The sequence below is a fragment of the Zootoca vivipara genome, chromosome 6 (assembly GCF_963506605.1).
Source record: "Zootoca vivipara chromosome 6, rZooViv1.1, whole genome shotgun sequence".
NCBI classification, from domain to species: Eukaryota; Metazoa; Chordata; class Lepidosauria; order Squamata; family Lacertidae; genus Zootoca; species Zootoca vivipara.
Genome location: NC_083281.1, coordinates 21,644,821 through 21,671,398, shown reverse-complemented (window position 1 = coordinate 21,671,398; position 26,578 = coordinate 21,644,821). Strand labels below are relative to the sequence as shown.

The 26,578-nt window shown below is 47.6% G+C and overlaps 2 protein-coding genes across 2 annotated transcripts in view; both read left to right on the top strand.

Moving 5' to 3' along the window:
- Window positions 1-14,010, top strand: part of TMEM145 (transmembrane protein 145) — a 30,741-nt gene extending 16,731 nt beyond the window's left edge. The window contains exons 5-15 of the mRNA XM_060276518.1: window positions 2,340-2,441; window positions 2,530-2,614; window positions 3,671-3,742; window positions 4,176-4,244; window positions 4,678-4,758; window positions 5,445-5,523; window positions 7,677-7,770; window positions 8,975-9,147; window positions 9,840-9,960; window positions 11,154-11,354; window positions 12,923-14,010. Of these exons, the coding sequence (XP_060132501.1) occupies window positions 2,340-2,441; window positions 2,530-2,614; window positions 3,671-3,742; window positions 4,176-4,244; window positions 4,678-4,758; window positions 5,445-5,523; window positions 7,677-7,770; window positions 8,975-9,147; window positions 9,840-9,960; window positions 11,154-11,354; window positions 12,923-13,144 (1,299 nt within the window). The 3' untranslated portion in view covers window positions 13,145-14,010. The remainder of the gene's footprint in view (window positions 1-2,339; window positions 2,442-2,529; window positions 2,615-3,670; window positions 3,743-4,175; window positions 4,245-4,677; window positions 4,759-5,444; window positions 5,524-7,676; window positions 7,771-8,974; window positions 9,148-9,839; window positions 9,961-11,153; window positions 11,355-12,922) is intronic.
- A 3,655-nt stretch (window positions 14,011-17,665) lies between these two features.
- Window positions 17,666-26,578, top strand: part of MEGF8 (multiple EGF like domains 8) — a 54,989-nt gene continuing 46,076 nt past the window's right edge. The window contains exons 1-9 of the mRNA XM_035117353.2: window positions 17,666-17,791; window positions 19,541-19,808; window positions 20,811-20,974; window positions 21,277-21,483; window positions 22,668-22,848; window positions 22,956-23,044; window positions 23,777-23,999; window positions 24,582-24,762; window positions 26,116-26,261. Of these exons, the coding sequence (XP_034973244.2) occupies window positions 19,622-19,808; window positions 20,811-20,974; window positions 21,277-21,483; window positions 22,668-22,848; window positions 22,956-23,044; window positions 23,777-23,999; window positions 24,582-24,762; window positions 26,116-26,261 (1,378 nt within the window). The 5' untranslated portion in view covers window positions 17,666-17,791; window positions 19,541-19,621. The remainder of the gene's footprint in view (window positions 17,792-19,540; window positions 19,809-20,810; window positions 20,975-21,276; window positions 21,484-22,667; window positions 22,849-22,955; window positions 23,045-23,776; window positions 24,000-24,581; window positions 24,763-26,115; window positions 26,262-26,578) is intronic.

The following is a 26,578-nucleotide window of genomic DNA, read 5'->3' as shown; positions in this document are numbered from 1 at the left end:
GGCTTGAACCCACTACCCTGAGATTAAGAGTCTCATGCTGTACTGGCTGAGCCTATCCTGAAACAAGCAGGCCAGCTCTCTTTCTCAGCATTCCTTCTCACACAAAAGAAGACACTTGCAGTGAGAGGAACAGGTTCTGACTGGGCATCCAGCAAAACTGGGGCCTTTGTACTCTATTTTATCTTGTCTCTCATTGTGGAGAAAGATAGAGAAAGCATGATGGCGGTGGTGGTGGTGGTGGGGCATGCATCTAGGGCTGTGTGCAGACCATTCTAAAACAAAACAAAATGAGTGCCCAGAGAATCCTGATTTATGCACCAAGGAAAGTTTGATTCAGCAACCTAAACGACTTATGTAATTGGAGAAAATTTGCATGTATCTTCTTACTCAGCACATTTTTTTCCTGCAGTGTAATTTGAATTTTTGAATTTCTCTGTTTTGACCAGTTGTGGGACAGACAAAGACACTGATACCTCTTCTCCAGTTATACAGGTGAAACTCGGAAGATTAGAATATCGTCGAAAACTGCATTTATTTCAGTAATGCAACTTAAAAGGTGAAACCAATATATGAGATAGATGCATGACATGCAAAGCAAGATATGTCAAGCCTTTATTTGTTGTAATTATAATTATTTGCCATTAGGCAGGTCAATTATAAATGGAATGGAATTAATGAAATATAATATCGTTGTTTATTTTTGTATTGTTGTAACTATTTGTTTTATTACTGTGGAATTTCCAAAAGAAAGCATTTGTTAAAATTAAAATAAAAATAAAAAATAATGTTGCATTACTGAAATAAATGCACTTTTCGACGATATTCTAATTTTCCGAGTTTCACCTGTAGAATATCTTATTTAGATATCTCTCTGGGCTTTGAAATTTCTTTCTTTCTTTCTAAACGTTTTTATTGGTTTTTGCATATATTTTGCAAACAGAACATATCATCTCATTTTATCTTACACATCATTTGGCTATTTTAGCCTTCTCATAAGTCTTTTCTGTAATATTTCATATAGTTCTCCTTACAAAACTTCTTGTAGTCCTACAAGCGTAGTAAGTTGGGCCTTTGAAATTTCAGCCAGTGTTGCCCATACACAGTTGAACTTCTGTTTCAGTGTATCTGAAGAAGTGTGCATGCACACGAAAGCTCATACCTGTGACAAACTTAGTTGGTCTCTAAGGTGCTACTGGAAGGATTTTTTTATTTTGTTTTGACAGTTAAACCTATCTGTGCAAGGACTAGAAACCTGCTCTTTTTACTCTAACAAGGGCTACGATCTCCACTTAGATGCTTTCCCTCCCCTTCCACAAAATTCACAGCAAACTCACGTACGCAAGCAGGGCTTGGGGACCCACAAACCATGGCTGATATTGTTCCATGTAGAATGTGGAGCTCACATTTACTTCCTGAGCAGGTCTTTGGTTCACCTACATCAGGGTTGGGGAATTTTCAGGGCTGCATGCCAGAGGCAGGCAGAGCTGGAGGCAAAAGTAGGCTGAGCATCAAATGCAAATATAACCTTTGTACAGCAGGATAGTTTTTACATGCACTCGAACACCCCTCTTCATCCCGACAAGCAATAGGCATCATCCAAATTCAAGGACGCATTCCAGCCAGGCAAAGACCCTTGGGGAAAACAGGGATAGTGAGAGTTTTGTGTGTCCTGGGGAGAAATTCAAGGGCCTGTCTGAGCCTGAGCTATAGACTCCTATGATATTCCTATAGCGAAAACATCTCCTAATGGTCCGGGGATAATTGAAAAGGAAAAGCTCCTCCTGATTGTCATATCACAAGTCTTCTTGTCTGCCCTGTATACCTGAAGGTTCACCTCTGTCATTTAGCCCGGACACTGAGGTCCAGCTTCAAGGGCCTTCTGGTGGTTCCCTCACTGTGAGAAGTGAGGTTATAGGGAACCAGGCAGAGGGCCTTCTTGGTAGCGGCACCCGCCTTGTGGAACGCCCTCCCATCAGATGTCAAGGAAATAAGCAGCTATAAAAGACATCTGAAGGCAGCCCTGTTTAGGGAAGTTTTTAATATTTAATGCTGTATTGTTTTTAACACTCAATTGGGAGCCGCCCAGAGTGGCTGGGGAAACTCAGCCAGATGGGTGGGGTGTAAATAGTAAATTATTATTATAAATGGGTAAACAACTATTTGACTTTTTTTGGGGGGAACATCTGGAGGCAGCCACATGCTGGGAAGTTTTTAATGTTTAATATTTTATTATGTTTTTATATATGCTGGAAGCTGCCCAGAGAGGCTAGGGCAACTCAGCCATATGGGCAGGGTACAAATAATAAAATTATTTGTGTTATTATTCCTCCTTTTTCCAGTTGGTGACAGAAAATTCGGTGCGGTACTTGAGCTGCGCCAGCGGCAGGAGTTTCCGCTCGGTTCGTGAGCGGTGGTGGTATGTGGCGCTCAGCAAGTGTGGGGTGAGTCTTGTGATGCCCACCCACTTGGCTTTTGTGGCTCTGCCTTGGTTCCCTAAGATCAGAATGACTTTTGACTGCTCTCTCGCAGGGCGATGGGCTGGAACTAGAGTATGAGATGATCCTCACCAATGGCAAATCGCTTTGGACGCGGCACTTCTCAGCTGATGAGTTCGGTGAGTTCCCTGCTAGTTCCCGTCAAGTTTGCGAAGTTCAGATTCTGGAAATCTAAATTCCTACTGCACGTTTGCCGAGGCTTGATAGAGAGTGTGTCAGAGTGTTTAGAGTACTGGGCTAGGAACTTAGAGACCAGAGTTCGGTTTTGCATGCAGGTATGAAAGCTTACCTTGCGCCTGTTGGGCATCTCTCAGCCTAAACTACCTGATGTTCAGCAGGTGACAACAGCCATCAGGCACTCAGGCAGGCAATTCTAGTTCAGCAGCAGCAGCAGCAGCAGCAGCAGCAGCAGCAGCAGCAGCAGCAGCAGCAGCAGCAGCAGCAGCAGCCCTCACACAACAGCGATAACCTTGAAGCTCCAGACTGGAGTGGTACAAGACAATTCCTTTCATCTCGCAGATTCCTTTCATCCTCAAACTTGCCAAGGAACTGATAAGGTTCATTACTGAGTCATTCTTCCCAGGCTGAGAGAGAAAAGGATGAAAACAGGTTATTTATTGGGACACAGTGATTTTTGCAGCTGTTGTTAAAGTTGCAAGACAACAAAGCCAGGGATGGAGCAATGGGGAAATTTCTGAAACAACAACAGGATATCAAGGCATGATGGAGAGCGGCAACAACCGGGAAAAGATAGACATAATGTTTTACAAGGATAGAATAATTGCCACACACAGGAAGAACAAGGGTATAGTTTGAGTGCCTCACTTGCAATTCTATAAATCATTTAATGCGTCAACACGAATGGAAGTCATTAATATTGCAATTGTTGTATAAGGTCAATTGTTTTGACCGGAATGCAATTGAAATGAATAACATTTTGGGACGCAGAAATAAAGAAAATAATCAAACAATCAAATATAGCACACAGGGTGGGAGGGGCACCTAAATTATATAATTTGGTATTTGAATGATTGGCATTAGTAATTGTATTATAATTTGGTGTTGTCATAATGAAGCTGCTATTGGATTGCAATTGAAAATTAATAAAAATTGTTATCAAAAAATAAGGCAGTTCCCACATCCACTGCTGAATCTGCTGTCTCCTTTCTTCTCAGGCATCCTGGAGACAGACATAACTTTCCTGCTTATCTTCATCCTAATCCTCATCATCTCCTGCTACTTTGGCTGTGAGTACCAAAGAGTCCCAGTCCAGATGCCGTTGGGTCAACGCTTCCTGGTTCTCATGGAGTGTGACTTATTTTGGGGCTCACCGGTGCCTAGGCAAGCGGGGCATCGCTCTGTAGAGATGCAGGGGGGGGGGGGAATAGCTTCTCCGATCGTTGTCCTGACGGAAAGGCTTGACAGTGAGGAGGGGGAGCTGTGGGGTCAGGTGTCTCCAGAGAATGAGCATCGCAGGAATATGGGCCATGGCAGGTTCCCAATACCTCTGGCGCCAGAAGAAGAATTTCTAAGAGAAACCCAATCTCCAATGTGTCTTGGCCAATGAAGTGAGGGAGAGAGGCCTCATTGCTGTGTTCCGATGGGCAGAGAAAAGCCAGTGACACTTTTGCCAGCGGCCCCCTACTCTCTGTGCCTCTCTGTTTCTTTGTTCCCTCTCAGATCTTTTGAAGGGACGGCAACTTCTCCACACCACTTACAAGATGTTCATGACGGCGGCTGGGGTGGAGGGTGAGTCGTGGGCGGGGAGGGCACATTCTGGGGAGGAAAGCCACCCGCCGAGTTGCTGACAGCAATGGCTGGGCTTTGCTTTTGTTTTTACTTGCTTATTGATTTGGCATTTATTATAGCCCACCCTTTGTCACGCAGTTCCAAAGCTGGTTTTATATACATAGGGTGTGTTACAATTAAACTGTGTACTGTCTCCTGCCCCCAAAGGCTGAGGGTTGTGCATTCAGGTTCGGAGTTCACTGAAATGCTATTGGCAAGGAAACGGGATGGAAGGAGGGGCCAAAAGATGGGGATTGGGATTAGATGGCTGATACAGTCGGTGGACAATTGCCAGGGAGTGGGAAAGAGACCCTGCATGGGCAAATGAACCCTCTATCCTCCTTCTGCCTTTGCACCTGCTGCATTCCCCTCCCTCCCTTTTCCTTCTTCTCAGTGCTCAGCCTGATGTTCTTCTGCATATATTGGGGCCAGTATGCGAGCGATGGCATTGGAAACGGCAGCCTCAAGATCTTGGGTAGGTAAAGGTAAAGGGACCCCTGACCATTAGGTCCAGTCGTGGACGACTCTGGGGTTGCGGCGCTCATCTCGCTCTATAGGCTGAGGGAGCCGCCGTACAGCTTCCAGGTCATGTGGCCAGCATGACTAAGCCACTTCTGGCGAACCAGAGCAGCGCACGGAGACGCCGTTTACCTTCCTGATGGAATGGTACCTATTTATCTACTTGCACTTTGATGTGCTTTCCAACTCCTAGGTTGGCAGGAGCTGGACCGAGTAACAGGAGCTCACCCCGTTGTGGGGATTCGAACCGCCGACCTTCTGATCGGCAAGCCCTAGGCTCTGTGGTTTAGACGCCACCCGCATCCCTGAAAGCTAGTTGAGGGGGCACTATTTGGGTAGGTACGAAGGGGGAATCTGGAGTGAGCAGGGCCATTTTAAAGTTGCTGTCTTGGACGTTGCTTATTAATTACAGTCCTGCAGCCGTTCAGAAGGGAAACAATGAATGTTGTCGGCCATTCCGTATCATTCTTTTTGTGTGTATCCCTTGTCCCTTCCTCGCTAATCCGTTATTTAATGGCCACATAAAAAGCTTGGGCTATTTGGACCATTTTTTGAGTCTCATATTCCAGAAGAACCCTGTTAATGGCCTGTGCTTAACTTCATTTCTCCCCCTCTCTCTTTCACCTTCCCTCCTCCCTCTAGCCAAGCTCCTTTTCTCCGTCAGTTTCCTGATCTTCCTCCTGATGCTCATCCTTCTGGGAAAAGGATTCACTGTCACCAGGTACCAGCATGACTAAAGGGGGGCGGACCTTCCTGCAAGTCAGGGTGGGTTGGGGCTGTGCCTGTATTGCCTGGTAGTGAATAATCGGTGGGAGGGTGTGGGATCCATCTAGGCTGTGATGGGCGGGTGAGTTGCTTTACTTGCAAACATGGCTAACTCGGTGCCATTTCTCAAAAAAATAAAATAAATGAAAAGCAACTTTGTGAGAGGGTCGTTTGGTGTGGAGACGGATCGTGCAGGAAAGATGCTTCTAATCATAGAATTGTAGAATTGGAAGTAACCGTGAAGGTCCAACCCCCTGCAATGCAGGTATCTTTCGCCCAACATGGGACTCGAACACATGACCCTGAAAGCAAGAGTCTCGTGCTCTGCCTACTGAGCTATCCCAGATCCTATTTGTTTTTGGATCCCAAATTCGGACGCAATCCAATTACATATTGGCAAACTCCAGGTTTGAAACCTCCAGGTATAGGGTGGTATATAAATTCAATCAATCAATCAATCAATAATCAGGCAGGCAGGCAGACAAACTCTGGTTGCAAAGTTATAGTGGATTAGGAGGTCTTGCGTTACAAACCCACTTCCCCAAACTACTGATGGCAGCTGATGGGAAGTGAACAGGGATAACGCTTCTCTGACACAACATTGGCTAACCTCCCAGCAAGCAAACCAGAGGTCACATTCATTTCATACATTTAAGGTGTCATAATACCACTTTAAGCAAAGAATTCTGGGACCTGTAGTTGGTTAAGGGTGCTGGGTGTTGTTAGGAGACTCCTGTTCTCTTCCCAGAGCTACAGTTCCCCGAGTTCCCCGAGAAGAGGGCTTGATGGTTAAACTTAAATCTCTCTGAGAATTGGAGCCTTGCAAGGGGGACGGAGGGTCTCCTAGCAATCCTCAGCACCCTTAACAAACTACAGCTCCCAGAATTCTTTGGAGGAAGCATGGCTGTTAAAAGTGGTATCAGGGTGCTTTAAACGTACGTTAAATAGCTGGTGTCATCTAATCTCTCTGCAAACAAATCCGGATGAAAGCTCAGTTACGCAGCTCGTCTGCAAGTGCCCCAAAACATTGAAAACAATCAAATACAGACTGCACCATAGAGACAGCCACTAGATTTCTGCAGACTACACATGCCCCCTACTGGTAAAGCCCTTGAATTGACAAGCTAAGTTCTGTGTACACACCTCCTGTACGCTCTGCGTCCAAAGTGCTCCTGCTGGTGGTCAGGGAAGTGATATAAACACCATGTTAGCAGCAATGCACAAATCACATGTATCTTGTCTTATGCTTTAGTGAGTCTCTCTGGTCCAAGGGTGCCTTGTCCCCCCCCTAAGGACAGAAACAGATAATGCTTCTGTTTGTGCCCACGTCGTGACGTGATGTTCAAAGCGAAGGCATTCCCGATTGGCAGTAGAGGTTGAAACTTTAGGAATGAGTATAGTACATTTAGTGTGGATAACATTTACAGGGGAGATGAATAATAATAATTATTATTTATTATTTATACCCCGCCCATCTGGCAGGGTTTCCCCATCCACTCTGAAAAGTACACCAAAACATCAATCATTAAAAACTTCCCTAAACAGGGCTGCCTTCAGATGTCTTCTAAATGTCAAATAGTTGTTTATTTCTTTGACATCTGATGGGAGGGCGTTCCACAGGGTGGGCGCCACTACCGAGAAGGCCCTCTGCCTGGTTCCCTGTAACTTGGCTTCTCGCAGTGAGGGAACTGCCAGAAGGACCTCGGCGCTGGACCTGTGTCCGGGCAGAATGATGGGGGTGGAGATGCTTCTTCAGGTATACTGGGCCAAGGCTATTTAGGGCTTTAAAGGTCAGCACCAACACAATGTAGGTGTTTCAAGACCGGTGTTATGTGGTCCCGGTGGTTGCTCCCAGTCACCAGTCTAGCCGCCGCATTCTGGATTAGTTGTAGTTTCAGTGTCACCTTCAAAGGTAGCTCCACGTAGAGCGTGTTGCAGTAGTCCAAGTGGGAGATAACTAGAGCATGCACCACTCTTGCTAGACAGTCCGCAGGCAGGTAGGGTCTCAGCCTGTGTACCAGATGGATGAAGGGTATTGGGATATTTGGGGTGTGGGGCAGTCACTCCTTCTCCCCCCCAAATCCTGGCTCATGGCTCCCTGTTTTGCAGGGGTCGGATCAGCCACACTGGCTCTATCAAGCTTTCTGTGTACATGACGCTCTACACTATCACTCATGTCGTGCTCTTCATCTACGAGGCTGAGGTGAGTGTCTGTTTACTCTTGTAGCGGCTTACGTATTTGAGAACCTCGTTTATCTAGGCCACATCCACACCATGTATTTAAAGCACTATGATGCCACTTTAAACAGTCATGGCTTCTTCCCCCAAAGGATCCTGGGTGCTGTAGTTTGTTAAAGGCGCTGCCCCAATTCCCCTCATGGAGCTATAATTCCCAGAGTGGTTTAACAGTCAATCCCTCTCCACGGGGGGAGCTCTGGGAATTAGTTGAATACAACCCTCCTTTTTATGATATCTTCAGAGGTGTCCACATGCAAACATCTTCCCAAAATAGGTAGCAGGTGTAATGACGAGAAGAGTTGGGCTGGAAGATATCTGCTTTTCAACATCAAGATCTATCCCCAGTGAAACATCACGATATACTGATATATCACAATGTCTCAAATAAGGAGGGAGTTAGTAGAGTTGAACAGTAGCGCTGGGCAATGTCTGGTTTTCAGCACCACAGTGTATCAGCTGAACATTGTGATATACCACAAAGTCTGAAATAAGGATGGAGCTACGCCACGGCCAGATTTAGGTTTGATGAGGTCCTAAGCTACTGAATGTAATGGGGCCCTTTATATGTGCAGCTGTCCTTAGTCAACAACAAATTGTCGCTGTTTTTTGTGTTGAATATGTGCTATATGGTAATTTATGGCCCTAATAGGTATCTAAAGCCATTTGCGCATAACAAATAGGAGCCTACACAACACAAAACATTGTTGCTGTATATAGGTTTTATTTTATTTGCTTTTTATCTTATATTCTGGAAATGTACATCCAGTTTTTTCCCCTTTAATTTTTTTGGGGGCTCCCAAGAGAGTGGGGCCCTAAGCTATAGCTTGTTTAGCTTGTACATAAATCTGGCACTGAGCTACGTAGAGGCATTGGTTGGCTTCATGGATTTCCTGCATCGTGATTTTTGCATAGTGGACACACACACACAGATTCGCAATATATTGCTAGGTCAAAAATTACGAAACCGATATCACAATATGGACTTCTAACCAGATTTGGACTATGTATCAATATATCGGCCAGGTCTAGAGAAGAGGGTGTCGCAAGCAAAGGGGGTGGGGACCTTACCTTCCTTGTGCTTAGAGGAGTGTGAATTTTGTTGTGGCTTGTGCAGCTCTAGCAATCGCATCTCCCAACCGCTCAACCGCTTCCTTCCTTTTCGGCCTCAGTTCTTTGATCAAGCGCAGGTGCTGTACACTTACGAGTCGCCGGCTGGATACGGCCTGATCGCCTTGCAGTTTGTGGCTTACATCTGGTTCTGCTACGCCATCCTGATCACTCTCAAGCAGTTCCCGGAGAAACAGCCCTTCTATGTGCCATTTTTCGCCGCTTACACCCTCTGGTGAGTGGATGTAGAGGACGTTAAGGAGGAAGGGATCTAACTTGGGGGGGGGGAGCTGGACCTCCTTTTCGACCCGAGGGCCACTTCCCCTTTTGGACAACGTTCCAAGGGCCACCTGCTATTGGTGGGTGGGGTCAGAGGCAAAAGAGGGAGGAGCAATGGATTGAATTTTTACATTTCTACAATTGGCTGGTTCCTAAATACACTCCCAGCACCCATCTCTTATCTTGTGCCCAGACAAACAAGAGGCGTTATTGGAGTTCACATTCTAGCCGGGCAAAGACACTCAGGGCAGGGAGAGTGAGGGGTGTGGCCAGGGAAGAGTTCAGAGGGCCACATAAAGAGGCCTCGAGGGCCAGATTCAACCCCTGGGTTTGAAGTTCCCCACCCCTGGTGTAAGGGAATGTAACTGATCACCCCGAATCTTCCCTCACTCTCAGCTGGCCAAAGTCAGGACAGATGTTTGCCCCTCGTCCAATGAGTGGGCCGGCCAGGCTAGATAGATGAGCTTTGAAGAAGGAAGACAGGGGGTTATGCTGGGCACAATGCAAATGTCTGGCACAACAGAGGCCGCCTTTCCAAGGGGTAAGAAAAGCACTGCAGAAGCTACAGTTAAGCAGAGTATTGTTGGAGGCAGCGGGGAGAAAATGTGTGGGGAGCACGTCCTGAGCAGCCCTCTTTGTCTCTCGCAGGTTCTTTGCTGTCCCAGTCACTGCGCTTATTGCCAACTTTGGCATCCCCAAGTGGGCACGGGAGAAGATAGTCAACGGGATCCAGTTGGGCATCCACCTTTATGCCCATGCCGTATTTCTGGTGAGAAACTCCCAGCGGCCTAGAGGATTCTCCCATTATCCTGGCAGCCACTAAACTCTTGGGGCCTGACTTCTTATTTTGATAGACTGAAACGCAATCTGGGGGTGGGGGGAGGGTAGGGATGACCTTTGAATCTCATCCTGTTCTGTGAGCCCTTTTTTGCAGTTGAAGCCACCCCCTCCAAGCTGATTTGCTGCCTGCAGATGGAAAAATACAGGGACCCACCCCTCAGACATTTTTCTCCATGGTTGGGTGCAAGGAAAGATCATGCTTGCAGGCTGCTTGGCATGCATTGATGCATTCTGTTTTTTGTGTTTGCTTCAGGTTCAGAAACCAGTTGTAACTCCCTTGCATAACATGCACTCACAATATCTACAAGTACAGCCTTTGTCACGTTGGTGCCCTCCATACCTTTTTGGACTACAACTCCCATCAGGTCCCAGCCAATATTGCCAACTGCCAGGGATGATGGGAGCTGGAGTCTAACAACCTCTGGAGAGTGCCCACAGGTTCCCCATCCCTGCTCTGATACCATCAGGAGTCAATTCTGCCTTCTGTTATAGAATGTTTCCATTTGGGGGTCAATTCTTGATGGAGCCTCTTTCATGGACCAGTTTTTTGGAAGCAACTCCCCTTCAAAGGAGGTGCCCTCCTAGATTAAGTGTGGGTGGAAATGGAGATTAGTATCCCTGCTGAACTCTACCTCTCAACTACTCATAATGTATCTACAAGAACAAGTGTGAAGACTAGAAGCTCGCTTCTCTCTCTCTCTCTTTTAGAAAAAGGAGCAATGCTAGAGAAATTAAGAGAGGAAGCAGATGTGTTTTGCCTAGAGCAGGCATGTCCAACTCCTAAGAGACTGTGATCTACTCCCAGTATTAAAAAACTGGCAGTGATCTACCCATTGTCATTGGAGGGAGGAGAAGCGTGCGTGGGGTTGGTGAATTGCCCAGAGTTGTTGAGCTTTTTTGTGGAGGATTGCCCAGAGTTCTTCAGCTTTTATTTGTTAACTTTTGGTAAAATTTATTTAATCCCACGATCGATAAGGGTTCCCATGATCTACCAGGATCAGTCAGGGATCTACCGGTAGATCACAATCTACTGGTTGGACATGAAGGGCCTAGAGGAAATCCATGCAGTTGAGCTTGCGGGTCCATCCAGGCCTTGGTCCTCCACTCTTGTTGCTTCCTCAGATCATGACACGGCCCTCGGCAGCCAATAAGAACTTCCCGTACCACGTGCGGACATCGCAGATCGGGATTGTGGAGGAGGTGGCGTCCGGGGCCAAGTTCCCGCACCACGTGTACGGCAATGTGACGTTCATCAGCGACTCGGTGCCCAACTTCACGGAACTCTTTTCCATCCCACAGAGCACCGGGAGCAGCTCAAGCAACGTGAGTGCCAAGGAGGGCCCCTGTTTCCTAACCTTCCCTTGGTCTCCCCGGTTTTCCCTTCCAGCACTTCTGCTAATGTCCTCCATGGAATCTCTAGAAGAGGATGCATCTCCCCCCCTCTGGATGGCAGCTGGATTCTGGAGGTAGAGGTCACTCAATCTCCGTAGAAATCCATCCACTCCTTTGGGAGGAGCAAGCTCTGCTTCCCTGGGCTCTGCACATTGCTTTTATATCCCACACTGCTTTTTTTCTCCAAAGACACCAGGGAAAGTACATGGATTTTCCCCTCCTCTTTGAATCCCCACAACCACCCATCTGGTGAGGGGCTCCAGGAAGGTTCTCCTGCTGTTTTCTCCTCTACAGGCCCCTGCCCAGCTGGGGCACCAGGCCTCAGGCAAACAAGCCTGTTTCACTGCACAAGAAATCCCAAGCTTGCCACCTGATGGCACACCCTCCCTGTTGCCTCTGCTTCAAAGCCTTTTGCCCCCAGTTACAGCACCCAAATTTCCCATCAGATGATGGTCCTAAAATCCTAACCACCCTACTCCACAGCCTTAAAATAACTGGCCTCTGTACTTCCTCCATGCACCTGCTTTACAAAGGCTTCCAGGGAGTCTTCTCAACTGGAAGGTAAACAGCGTTTCCGCGCGCTGCTCTAGTTCACCAGAAGCGGCTTAGTCATGCTGGCCACATGACCCAGAAGTTGTACACCGGCTCCCTCGGCCAGCAGAGCGAGATGAGCGCCGCAACCCCAGAGTCGTCCGTGACTGGACGTAACGGTCAGGGGTCCCTTTACCTTACCAACCAGGCAGGTTAGATTTCCTCCTTTCCTCTTGCACTAGGCTAGGTCTGTGCTACTCATGAACTGCCATGCTGAGTACAGCTCCCCAGCTGTGCATTGTGGCTGGCCAAGAACTTGCCAATCCTGATTCTTTTTTTTCCTTTTTCTTTTGCTGTACCAGAGAAGTGGCGAAAAAACAGGAGGCTTCTAAATCTCCCTGTGGGCTGCTTTATGTGGCTTGGGGGCATTTGTGAGTTGCTGTACAGTTAAGGAAGGGAGAGGAATTGGATTCTGTTTGCACGTAAAGGTGAATTTATCGAATTCTCACTCTTAGGCCACAATACACAAACTAAATGCAGCCATTTTTTGAAATCCACACGTCTCCTAATTCTGCAGTGCTCTTCTCCAGCCAAGTAGCATGTCTAAAAAGGAATACTACAGTACTGTAATGCGTGCATTAAAATGTACCTATTTGGGAGGGGAAATACAAGAAGACACTGTATCATGGGAAATTGCTTTGCCAAAAATGTGTATATTGGAAGAAATTCAAACTAAAATGAGCATGAATTTTCAGGAGTACATATATATGTTTTCAGATGAGAAAACCGAGAAACCAATATCGACTTGTTTGCCAATCCCTTTGCATGTGCCTGCGCTAAGTCTTGTAAACCCTGAATCCCTCCTTGCCCTCGTGATTCAGTTGCTTCTGGTTTGTTCAGGGTCCTTTTTTCTGTTGTCCTCCCCTGTCTACTCTCACATGGCTCTCCCTCTGCCTTTTCCCATCCAGCCCCGCAAACAGGTGGAGGAGACGTCATCCGCCGACCGTAACCTGACCCCCAGCTGCGTGGTCACCACCTCGGAGCTCAGCGGTGCCCCTGTGCTGTTGAAACCGTCCCTGGGGGGCGAGAGCCAGCCGCCCCCCTATCAGCTCCATGCGCCCCAACTCCACCAGCACAATGGCTACACCGAGTATTTTAGCATGCACACGACGGGTGCCCGTCCCGTCTAGGCTTCTCCTTGACTGTCCTGATCCTTTGTGGCTTCCTCCGCTTCCTTTCTCAACATTTTTCTTGTGGGGGGGGGCCCTGCCTCAACCCCAACCCCAGTTTCTCCTCTGGGCACCCTCCTCCTCGCTCCATCTTCTGCCATCTTCTATTCCAATTTGTGTCCTACCATATCAGAGGGCTATTTTATCCTGTTGTCTCCCTGGAATACCACAGTTTAGTGAGAGTATTGGGACATTGGATGCTTGGCTTGGGATAGAATTGGGGTCCCTCCCCTCCCACCATCTTACTGCCCCCCACTCAGTACGATAGAGGGCGTGACTCTTCTCCTCGCCTAGTTAATTACCTAAAAGACATCTATCTGTACGATACATCTCTGTCCTTCCCCAAGCTATGGTCGTACGCTGCCTGCCTCTGTGGGAAGCTGCCACTGGGGGAAGCCAGGGACTGGATTAACATGACCAGCGCGTGATTCTCTTCCACCCCTATTTCAGTCAGAGCGACAGGCCTATCTTTGGCTGCCATCTCCCCTGTAGACAGTTTGACTCCAAAGGGAGGTCACCATAGTCTTCTCACAGCCGCCATTGTGGTTGAACGACTCTCCTGCCTGGATGCAGATGGGAGGGACTGCAGACATCCCGGCTCAGACTGGCTTTGTAACAATGTTCTCCTGTATTATTGCTCCCTTCCGATGCTGCCCTTTTCCTGCTACTTTACAGTGGTAGCAGGCATTCCCTTTGTCCCATTTCCTTGACCCCCCCCCAGGTGGCGGCGTTTGCCCTCCTCCCTTTCCCCGTGATGGTGCTGTGGGTTCTGCTCCCTGATGACGGTGAATTTCTGAAATTCACCAGAGTGGGCTCTTTTTTTGCCAAAATAAAGAGGATTATTGTGTTTTTATCTCACTGTGAAGGCATGTGGCTCTTTGGGGGGAACAGGTGGCCACGAAAGGAGGAAGAGGAATCTGCGCATGGAAGACTTTAATCATCGCCGTGTATGCAATAAGGCCGATGGTCACGTTAAACTCTTTGCTCTCTCAGGGCACATCTGCAGTACTGCCAGTCCAAAACATGTTTTTTTGAAGTGACACAGCTTCCGAGGAAGGAACCCTAAGAACTCGAGCTCTTTGAAATGACTGGGGAATACAGTTCATGTTGGTTTAAAGTAGGTTGGAATTTGTGGTTTAGATGTGCTGTTTAGACTGAATCAACAGCACTTTTTTTCATCGTGGGGCTTCTAACTTTGGAACTAGGTTTTGGACACACACTATACCTTTAAAGTACACCTGATGCACCTTTTCCCCCTTGAAGAATCCTGGGCACTGTAGTCTGTTAAGGGTTGCTAAAGGTTGTAACTCTCTGAGAAGTAAACTAAAGTGCCCAAAATTTGTTGAGGGAAAGGTGCTTCGAAGGTGCTTTAAAGATACAGCGCATTCACAGCATATCCCTTGTAGCTGATCCTTCAGCAGGAACAGCTTCTGCTTATCTCTGTGCTGTGAAAGGCTTCTATAGATCAAGCTGCTTTAAAGGTGCATGAGCAGCCAAACTCCTCCCCCACCCCCACCCCCGGTCAGCTGGCAACTGTATATGAGCCATAGCTATGCCTAGTGGGGGACAGGGATAGGATATATTTAACTCTTTTCTTCGGGGTTCCCTCAAAATTCAACACAGCAATAACCTTCCACTGATGACCAGTTCCACTGATGCTTATTTTTCTCTGCCCTTGGTTGCAACACACGTCTGTGATTGTATGAAGGTTCCTCCACACACTGTCTTTACACTGCCATCCCCAAGTGGCTCAACCACCATCTAATCTCCTAATGTAACCTTCATCCTTCCACTTCATTGTGTGCAAAATTTAACACATGCTGGGGGGGGGGGGCGAGTTAAGAGACCACCAAGCTGAACACATCCTGCCAACCACGAGTGATGGTTCCACCAGAAGCACTTGTCTGTGAAACCGCCTTCTCTTTGGTGCAACTTTCCAGGCCTACAAAAAGCAGGGAGTGGTGTGCCACTGTGTGTGACTGGTGACCTTCATCTTGGTGAGTCACGATGGCGCGGATCTCAAGTGTGACTGCACTTGTCCCAATTATTGTGACAATTATTGGGTGTGGAAGATGCAGGAGAAGCCAGATTCCTGCAGCTAGCACACGTAGCTTCTGTCGTTCTTGTTGAAAATGGATTGAAGCATCCAGCTCTAGAACAAACTCCTTCAAACTTCAACAAGACCCGTAGTTCTGCATTGCTTGCAACTGAACAGCATCTTGAACAGCAGGCAGTTACCACTGCTATCGGCAAATCTGTTGTTGGGGAAATCCCTGCCAGCTGGTTTGCAGCAATAAATAGAAATGTATCTGTTGAAACGTGGGCACAGATAGCTCCCCTTCTCAAGTTGAGCTGCTAGTTATTTTTATTGCATCTGTTCGATTCATTCTCCACAGTTGGATTCTCACAACTTTTGTCAAGCACTGTGCTTTTGGGTTGAATGTTGCAGGGAGCTCGCTCTGCAGTGATTGCATGAAGGTAGGGAATGGTCCTCTTAGTGGTACAGCTCATGTTTTGCTTGTAGAAGGTCAGGCCCTAGGTTCAATTTCCCACATCTTCACCTAGAAGGATCGTGAGTAGTTGAGCTGGAAATGGCCCAACTACTGATAATTGAAATGTTTCTGCCAGTCACAATTCTGTGATAGGTTGGCCAGTGTTCTGACTTGGTATAAGTCAGATTTGTGTTTTTTTTTAATGGTTGGGTGGGATGGGGTTGAAAAACATTGGGAGGGTTGAGTAGCAGAGAGTTGGTTGTTAAATCCCTGCAGTTTATACTGACTTGGATAGCAGAGGAATAGTTTTAATGTTCTGGTAGCCAACGTCTGAAGAGTACCACATTTGTAATGAGTGCACTGCACACTACTAGCAGTGAATTCCAGAGTCATTCACCCCGCCCCCCATAAACAATGGATGGTGAATGGAAACATATTTATTAAAATATTATTAGTATATAAATATTAAAACAACAACAACAAAACAGATACCAAGAGACAAGTTATAAAATTGTCAGTAAGAATGGCTAAATAGAGAAAACAGTAATTCGTAGGAGAAGACATTCTGCAACAGACATTCCAATATTGGACAACAGATTCTTACCTTTTTACCTTTCAGAGTTACTCCATTCCATATATGTGCCAAGCCCATCGGCTTGTACATTGCATTAATCAAATATACAGTTTTTTTCTCGTGGTGGATGGGGACACCTGTTTGAAATTAAGGGTTGTTGTTTCCTCATATTTCCAAAAATAAGTACCGGCATCCCCAGATTCCTGAATTCCTGGAGGGCATTCAGAAGCATAACAGCCCGCAAACCTGTTAATATCAGTCTATTTCATTCAGCCATTAATAAATAGCAATACAATGACCAATAACTAACAATACATTTGTAGATCAACGGTCTAGCGCAAGAGTGGGTTGCTGAACTACAGCTCCCAACCATATCTGGCTATTGGCCATGCTTGCTGGGGCTGTTGGGAGTTGTAGCTCAGCAACATCCAGAGGGCCAAAGCTTCACTTCTCATGGTTTAGCACCGTATATACACCGTACAGACACACAAGCTCACGTGGGCATTCAATCTGGATGTGAACATGGATCACAAAAAATTAATAATTTTCCACATGTTCATGTCCCATCTTTGCATTGGTCCCACCGTGCGGGATGCACAATCTCTGAGGAGATGGAGAGAGAGAGAGGCATTCTTGGTAAGTTCCTTCCAACCGAAGGATTAGCAAATATCGTGTCCCCAACAGCCGTTTGGTAGGGGTGTGTGTGTTGCTCCATCCCTTCCGCGTAGGCTTCAGGTGGAGCCCCCTTCGCAGAAGTCTGTGCCGGTGTTTGTGCCGCCTCTTCCACTGTCCTTGCGGCCTCTGATCCCCCTTGGGACACCACAGGCAACCTTCCCCCCTACGGTGTCCATGGGCTAAATAATGAGCTTCACAAGCCTTTGCGTGTGCGTGTGAAAAACCTACAAAATCCACCCCCCCCTAAATTCAGGAGAACGTCACTGCACATGCTCACTACCCCAAATTCAAGAGAATAGCACTCTGCACATGCTCGGTGCTGCTGCTCTCGGAAGACAGACCTGCCTGAATCTAACAACAGCAGCAATCCCAACTCGGTATTCTCATTGTAAATGGGATTTTTTTCATTGTTAAAAATAACTTATAAAAATAACAATTATTAATTACTATATATAATCAATATACTATATATAATGGGGTCACGAAGAGTCGGACACGACTAAACGACTAAACAACAACAATATATAATCAAACGAGCGGGTGTATTAAATTTCATGGTAATAAATAAACATCCCTTCAGTCCTCGGCTGCACACACACACACAGAGAGAGAGACAGAGAGAGACAGAGGACTAGAACTTGCCTCTCTAGCCTCTCGCTTCCCCTGCGGCCTCTATGGTCCTTCAATCGCCGTTGCCTTTCCATAGAAATCAGGGAAGGTCCGCTTCCGGTTTCCCTCTATCCCTCTCCCTTTCTCAATGCGCCGCGCTCCTCCTGCGGGCCGCTCTGGCCCCGTCGTCTCGCTGCGCCTCATCGGTCCCGGGCTGCGCCTCTCTATGGGCCGCGGGGGCAGCGGAGTTGGCGGCAGGTGGGTCTTCGCGTAGGGTGGGGGGTGGGGAGGTGGGTCTTCTCCTTTCCCGCAACCCCCTCCTGCATTGCACGCCCCCGTATGCCCCCACCTTCGTAGGCCACCTTAAACCTTACCTGATAGAACCCCCCCCCCCGACCCTCACCTTCCTCCTCCAGAGAGTCCCCTGGCTGCAAAGTCACCCGTTTGCAGGATTTATCCCTTTCCCGGCCCCCACGTACGCCCCACTCATCATTTGTTGTTATTATTATTAATTATGTATACCGCCCTGAGATTTACTGGTGAAAGGTGACAGTATAGAAATACAAGATTAAAAAACCCCACGAAATTCACAATAAAAGGAAGGACAAAACAAAAACAATAAGCCCTCTCCTCTCCCACAAACACACGTCGCCTATTGGGCTCTCCTCGTGAACCTCCTTTTCAATATATATTTGTGTTCCATGCTGCAGCCCCTCTGGGCATCTCTAGGGTATGATTCCTACAACCCCAAAGCCTTAGCAGGGACTCCCACCCCACCCCCTTTAGGGTCTCCTCCTCCTTTTCAAGGACCTGTAACTCCAGAAGTAATGCTTAAAAGGGGGGGGGAATCCTGCTCTGGACCTAAGTTTCCTCCTAGGAAACCTGTTTTGATTCCCAGCTGGGACCAGTTCCAGGGAACTTCTTCCCTTCTGTTTATGGGTTTCTCTTCCTTTTCCCATAAAGCCTTTTTGGGGGTGGGGAGACTAAACACACACAGGACAAGTACACAGTGCTTCTTTCTAAAAAAAATGTTTAGGGGTACTATCACTTTGACTCAAGAAAATCACCATTTTATAATTCGAATCGGGGGAAATACATACAGTAAATGGACATAAGTACAAAGATTCACAAAATGTTTAGGGGTTTATGTACCCCTGCGTCCCCCCAGAAAAACAGCACTGCATGTACACACCCAGTTTGCTTTACGGGGAGTGGGCTTGTTATTGGTGTAAGTCAGTCTTCGCCCAGCCAGCGCCCTCCGTCGCAGTTGTCTGAAACATCTGGAGGGCACCTGCTTGGCAATGGCTACTTTAAGACCTGAAATTTAAGCTGCTTGTGAGAAAGGATTGGAAAGCCCTGACTGCAGTTTGGAGGCACAGTGCCCTTTACGCCACATCTTTCTTTATTCTGTCTACATCCTGTCCTGTCCTATACCTATTACTTGAATTCAGCATTCGTAACAAGTTGTGAATCTGAGCCATGTCTACGTTCCGGGAATGGGAAGTTTGTCAAAAGTTACCTTTCGCTGACTTGGTGCCCTCCATATGCTAGAGCTGGGGCTGATGGGAGTTGTAGTCCAAAAACATCTGGAGGGAACTGGGTTGATGAAGGCTGCTCTATTGTGCTAAACAGCTCCCTGCCTCTCTCATTGTGTCCCCAAAATCTCTCTGGGCCATCTTGGCTGTTCCACTGGTGGGATGGCGGTTCGGGAGAGGGCGTTTTCTATGGCAGCCCCTAAATTGTGGAACTCCCTCCCCACAGAGATGCACCTGACACCCAGTCAGATGGGCAGGGTATAAATAATACAATTGTTGTTGTTGTATAAATAATACAATTGTTGTTGTTGTTGTTGTTGTTATTTTGGCACTCGAGGTGTATTTTTTTTAGGACCCATCTAATTTTTTGTGATTTTAAATTGCAATGGGCAGTGAGGATGATGGTGATGATAAAAATGAAAATAAACAGTATACCCTGCCCGACCTCCGAAGTTCTTCTCTGCTCTTTCAGGCTGGATTATGGCATTCCCTTCACCTTTTGGACTGTGCTGACTGAGCAGCCTCCGAATTGCGGGGAGATCCAAACCCCATCATGGACTCCTTATTGGACAGCTGCCTGAGGTTGCTGGTAACCCTGCTTTTAGCCCTGTTTGGGATCCGCTGGGCCAGCGGTGGTGACTGTAAGGGGCACCGCCAGGTCCTGCGCAGTGCATCAGGGTATGTGACAGATGGGCCTGGCAACTATTCTGTCAACGGCAACTGCGAGTGGCTAGTGGAAGGTAGGAATTTGGGGAGGCTTCTTTATTTATTATTGGAAATATATAAATCTACCTCCTTTAACTGAAGGTCCTATGGTGGCCGTCTGCAACAACCTAAACTAAAAATAAAAAGTAGGATAGAACAGAGACTTTAATTACAAATAAAACCAGCAACAAAAGTCCTGGACCCTGAGATCATATTCTGGGGTCCTTCTTCCTGAGCTTGGAGGGTGGCAACATGAGAACAGGAACTTTTCTGCAGTGACTCTCTGTGGAATGCTCTCCCCAGGGAGGCTTGCCTGACGCCTTCATTGAACACCGTTCGGCACCAGGCAAAAACATTCCTCTTCAACCAGGCCTTTAGCTGATTAATATTCTACAGCCTTTTAAATGTATCTGTGGGAAGAAGGGTTTTTTATTTTGCTGTTTGGTTTTACTTATTTACTTGTTTTTATCTTGCATTTTATTCTGTGAACTTCCCTGAGATCTTACGATGAAGGGTGGTATATAAATCTAATAAATAAAGATAATAAAAAACAAAACAAAAATTACATTCTTCCTCCACCCAATTCTTTCTACCTTTAAATATAAATCAGCTGGTTAATGATGCATTTGAGAAGTCCTGCCAAATATATCAGTCATGAGTGTGATCAGAAGAGGGGTGGTGGAGGGGTTCTGTCCCTCCCAGCAGTTGCATGGTAGACAGAAATCTCACAAGTGCTCACTTTTCCTGCTGCAGAAATGGGACTGGCCTCTTCTTGAATGCCTACCTAGCACACAGCTGTTGGCGACACAGAACCTTGTTCCCATAGAGGTGAAAGAGGAAGTGAGAAAGAGCGTCCTTCCTCAAACCTCCTCCTTCAGTTCTGTGCACTTTTCACGGGACAAAAGGTGACCCCACTCAGTGCCTCTTGGACCAAGGGGGCTAAGAAGCTTAGTGGGCTCCAGGGGAAGACCCCTGCCTATTCTTGGTCCTGTGCCTGGTATTCTAACCCTCCCGCCCCACTTTTGCACCCTGTTCAGCTCCCAGCAGCAGCTACCGCATCCTCTTGACGTTCATGTTCATGGACACCGAATGCACCTATGACTACCTATTCATTTACGATGGAGATTCTCCCAGCAGCCCTTTGCTGGCCAGCCTCAGCGGCAGCACCCTACCCCCCACCATCGAGGCCACCTCTGGCAAGGTACTGACCCCGGAGGTTGGATGGGGTCAAGTTGCAACCAATAGACATCGGCCTAGACACACGGGCATGGAAGGGCTCCGTGTCCTGGAGATTTTGCTCTGGGGTTCGGGAGGGGGCCATTCACAAGTGGTTGTTGAGATGAGGTTGGAGATTATTGCATGCAGGGGAGAGGAGTGCCACACGGGGGCACATAGCTGTGGTCTCTTAAGGGACACGCGAGTCATGTAATTGTGATCTTGGGTTACACATGGGGCATGTAGATGTGAACTTGGCACCATCCCGCCCTCTTAACTGCTTGGCAGATGCTGCTGCACCTATTCAGTGACGCCAACTACAACCTCCTGGGCTTCAACGCCACCTACACAGTCTCGCTGTGCCCAATGGGCTGCTCGGGCCACGGGATCTGCGACAACGACGGCCGCTGCACATGCTTCCAAGGTTGGGGCGGCGAGGGCTGCTCCATGCCTGACTGCGTCACCTACTGCCAGAGCCATGGCAGCTGCAGCCAGGTAAGACTTGCGACTTTCTGGATCTCACCGTGCTTGCCCCATAAAGAGCATTTGCAGCAGCCATGTTTGTGTGCGTGGTGGGGGGTGGTCACCCCAGACTTCTTGCCCTAGACACAGCTTTCTTCTGTCTTTCTCCTGTAGCCTCCATCTTGTATTTTTCGAGTGGGGGCACACTTTTTGCAAAATAAAAAAAATGGAGATACAATCCAAATTCAGTTCCAGGAACAACTGAGTTCTGCACAGCTCTCTGTTCTGGACTGTTGCAAGAGTGGTGCATGCTCTGGTTATCTCCCGCTTGGACTATTGCAATGCGCTCTGCGTGGGGCTACCTTTGAAGGTGACCCGGACGGCAGTTGACTGGTGACTGGGAGTGGCTGCTAATCCCATATAACATCAATCCTGAAAGACCTACATTGGTTCCCAGTACGTTTCTGGGCACAATTCAAAGTGTTTGTGCTGACCTTTAAAGTCCTTTATACCTTTAAAGGTATACCGGCTTTGGCCCGGTATACCTGAAGGAGTGTCTCCACCCCCATCGTTTTGCCCGGACACTGACGTCCAGCGCTAAGGGCCTTCTGGTGGTTCCCTCACTGCAAGAAGTGAGGTTAAGGTAACCAGGCAGAGGGCCTTCTCGGTGGTGGCGCCCTCCTTGTGGAACACACTCCCATCAGATGTCAAAGAAATACTGTAAACAACTATCTGACGTTTAGAAGACATCTGAAGGCAGCCCTGTTTAGGGAAGTTTTTAATGACTGATGTTTTAATGTACTTTTCATCTTTTGTTGTAAGCCACCCAGAGTGGCTGGGGAAACCCAGCCAGATGGGTGGGATATGAATATATTATTATTATTATTATTAACAACGTTGCTTAATCTCTGCTACTTTGCGTAATCTTATTCTGCAGTGTTTGTTATTTTGCCTCATTTTTTTCCTGGCTTTTGCTTCTCTTGGGGAACTATTTGCAAGCACCAGATCTCAGCCTGCTCCGTGGCTCTAACCTTAGAAATCTTGTTCAGACACCTCTCGCATACCTGCAGTTTTGCTTTCAAGCATAGGCTCCTAGGCACAAGGGCTACCCTTTCCCCTTAAGATGAGTTTCTCCTCCCTGCCTGCGGGCCAGTAGCGCTTTGCAGGGAGCCCTACATTTTGTTGCCCTGACAGGGTGTACTGCTTCTCCTTCACAGGGCTCAGATCATTGCCGGTGCGAACCTGGCTTTGTGGGCCGGGCCTGTGACTTAGCCCTGAGTGAGAACCAAGGAGCCGGCAAGTGGTACAACGTGAGCGCCCGGGATCCTAGTTTCCGGCCCCGCACAGCAGCGGCTGGTGCCTTCTTGCCCTCCACTGGAGGACTGTACATCTTTGGAGGTCAGAAATTAATCCAGTTCTATATTCTGGGCATTTGGGGTCTACAGTCCCAGGGGGTGCTTCCTTCCTGTTCTGTAGCCCCATGGCATTTCTGCTCCCCTCTCCAGGTTTGGATCTGAACACGGCTTTGGGGGACCTTGTCTTCTACAACTTCACCACTAACATCTGGCATCGGCGAGTGCTCAGCCCCTCCCCGGTAAGCGTCTTCTTTCCTTTGTCGCCCAGCGACGATTTATATTCTGTTTATTTAGAAAATATATAAACCACTTGGTCAGGGGAAAAATATATATCAAGCAGTGTATAAATGAAATGATAACTAAAACATGACTAAAAACCATAAACCAAATAAAAACAAGTACAGTACAGTGGAACCTCGTGTTACGTACCGTCCCCCTTACGAATGCTTCAGGTAACGCGCTCTGCTTACCTGGAAGTAGATGCCCCTAGTTGTGACCTTTGCCCCAGGAGGCGAGAGAAAGTCGTGCGCCGGCAGCGCGGCAGCAGCAGGAGGCTCCATTAGTGAATGCGCGTCTCGTGTTAAGAATGGTTTCGGCTTAAGAATGGACCTCCGGAACGAATTAAGTTCATAATCGGAGGTACCACTGTATATCTAAAATTGCCATCATTTTTTTAAAAGATGATTTTTCTTTAAAAAACCTATCAAAAATAAATATAATTAAAAAATCTAAATAAGGCCCTTTAGGGCCCATGAACCTGAGATGTTTATAGCATCCTCATAAAAATGTTATGTGTGACTACATCATCATCAGTGTGTGGACGCATCTCAGAGCCAGGAGGCTGCCCCTTGAGCCTTCCTTGTAGCTGCGTCATGTGTGAAATGGCTCCGAGAAGAGGGGAAATCTGCCGCACTGTGCCTTGATCCCATACCTCCCACTTGTCTAACTCCTTTGTCCTCCCCCTTTTACAGTCGGCCCGCCACTCCCACGTGGCTGTGGCATGGGAGGGCTTCCTGGTCCTCTTTGGGGGCAAGCTGGCCAGCGGCTTTCTTACAAACGACGTCTGGATGTACCTGCCCTGGGAAGGCCGTTGGCAGGAGCTTGTGCCCCTCAACACCACCTGGTTTCCTCCACCTCCTGGGCTGGCCGGCCACGCCTCTGCCGTGGTGGATGAATGGCTTTACATATTTGGAGGTGAGAACAAGAATCAATCGTAGTGCAATACAAGAATCTCAACTGAAGCATCCATGATAGATAATAATAATAACAATAGAATTCCTTAGCTGCCTGTAACCATAAATTTCTGGACAGGTGGCAACAGTATAAAAACACAAGATTAAAATCATTCAAAATACAGCGATACCTTGGTTTGCATACGTCTTGGTTTGCATACATTTTGGATTACAAACAAGCCCAGATATTCAGGTGCTAAGTCATTTAGGGCTCTAACCACTCATGTGAGCCCCCTGAATTGGGCCTGGAAACAAACTGGTGACCAGTTCAGCTGTTTTAGAGCAGATTGCTGTGTGAATTCTGTATGGAACCCCAGTCAAGTAACCTGGCTGCTGCGTTTCGGACCGTTTGATGTTTCTGAGATGTCTTCAAGGGCAGCCCCATGCGGAGCACATTGCAGCAGTCCAGCCTGGCAGTCACATGAGCATGGAGCATGGTGGCAGAGACACTTCTTTCCAAAAGAGGGCTGTAGCCAGTGAACCAGCCAGAGCTGGAAATAGGTACTCTTAGCCCTGCTAACTTGTTATCCCTTCCTTTACACAGGCCGCACCTCGGTGGATGTCTTTTCCTCACAGATGTACCGCTTCCATCTGAGGATGTGGCGCTGGGAGTTGGTGGTGCCCTCAGGTGGCAAGGCTCCCGCAGCCGCAGGCCACTCCATGGTGTTCCACGCAGCCTCCCGCACTCTCCTGGTTTACGGCGGGCACCGGCCCTCAACTGCTCGGTAAAGAGAAAACTGGGAGTGCTGTGGGCATACATACCAGGAGCTGCCACCCCTGCTCACTCCATCCACCAACCCCACCTATCTGCCCTACAACTGGCCAGACCCTCCTCCCTTTATACCTCACCCACCCCTGCACACTTCTCTGAAACGCGCTCCCATCCCACTTCTTTGAACAGCTTCTCTTGGCTGCCTGCTACACAGTCATAGCTTTCTATTGGTGGCCATTCAGACTGCAGCATGACGGCAGCCCTACAATTTTATGTATATAGGAAGATATATATATAGCAGAAGTAGATCTTTTTGTTGTTCAGAACATCAAGGGAAACTGGTGCAAAATGCCTTTGGGGGTTTGATTTACAACTTCCTCTGGCCTATTGATGCAGGAAGTCGCCTTGGTTGGTATAGCTGGCATGTAGACAAGGGATGGGGAACCTGCGGCTCTGCAGGTGGCATTGGACTGCAATTCCCATCAACCCTAGCTGTTGGCCATGCTGGCTGGGGTTGGTGGGAGTTGTAGTCCAGAATCCCTGGGAGAGTCATATGTTCCCCATCCCTGATATAGGCTAAGTTCCCAGCCTCTCCTCCTCAGGTTATTGATTCAATGCTAGTGGGTGCGATTGCTTCCTTTTACATCTATTTTTATTGCAAATATAAAAGAAAGGAGAAAGGAAGAGACAATATCAACTCAAGTTAACTATAAGAAAAACCCAGCAATTCTAATTTAAACGTATGTGTTAAAATAAACAGTCCCTCTGTTTATGAGATTGACACTTACACTGTGGGCAGACTTGAGATGATGGAAACATGAAGGGGGTAAGATGAATCATAGAATCATAGGATTTGTAGAGCTGGAATTGTATAGTTGGAATCTCAACTAAAGCATCCATGGCAGATGGCCACCTAATCTCAGTTTAAAAACCTCCAGTGAAGGAGAGTCCACAACCTTCCAATGGAGTCCATTCCACTGTCGAGCAGCTCTCGCTGCCATAAAGTTCTTCCTGATGTTTAGTCAGAATCTCCTTTCTTGTAACTTCAATCCATTGGTTTGGGTCCTAGCCTCTGGAGCAGGAGAAACCAAGTTTGCTCCATCCTCTGTGTGTCAACTTTTTAGATGTTTGAAGATGCGTATCATATCTCCTCTCAGCCTCCAGGCTAAACATACCCAGCTCCCTCAACCATTCCTCATAAGGCTTGGTTTCCAGACCCTTTATCACCTTGGTTGCCCACCTCTGTACACATTTCTGCTCGTCACTATCCTCCTTCAGTTGTGGCGCCCAGAACTGGACACGGGATTCCAGGTGCGGTCTAACCAAGGCAGGGAAAAAAGCTTACCTGAAACTCTCCTGCCCTCAGCTTCAGCGTGCGAGTAAACACCACCGACCTCTTCCATGTGGACCTGCGCTATTGGAGCACGTTGCGTGCGAAGGACTCGCACCGGGGACCTCGAGAGCGGGCCTTTCACTCTGCCACAGTCATTGGCAACTACATGGTTGTGTATGGTAAGTATGGCCTCTCCGGCCAGAGGGTAGGGGTGCGCGGAGGAATGTGAGAATTGGGGTGGGGGGTCAAATCTTTCCTTCCTCTTCCAATACTGAATATTTGGGAATTTGGGGAAGGGCCGTAGCTTAGTGGCATAGCATCTGCCTGTCCCCATCAACATCTCCAGGTAAGGCTGACCGACAATCCTGTCTGAAATCCTTGAGAGCTGCTGCTGGTCTGTGTAGACACTATTGAGCTAAATGGATTCATGTTCTGACTCGGTATAAGGCAGCTTCCTCTGTTCCTAATCATTTTTGGTGCAGATAATATAAAACAG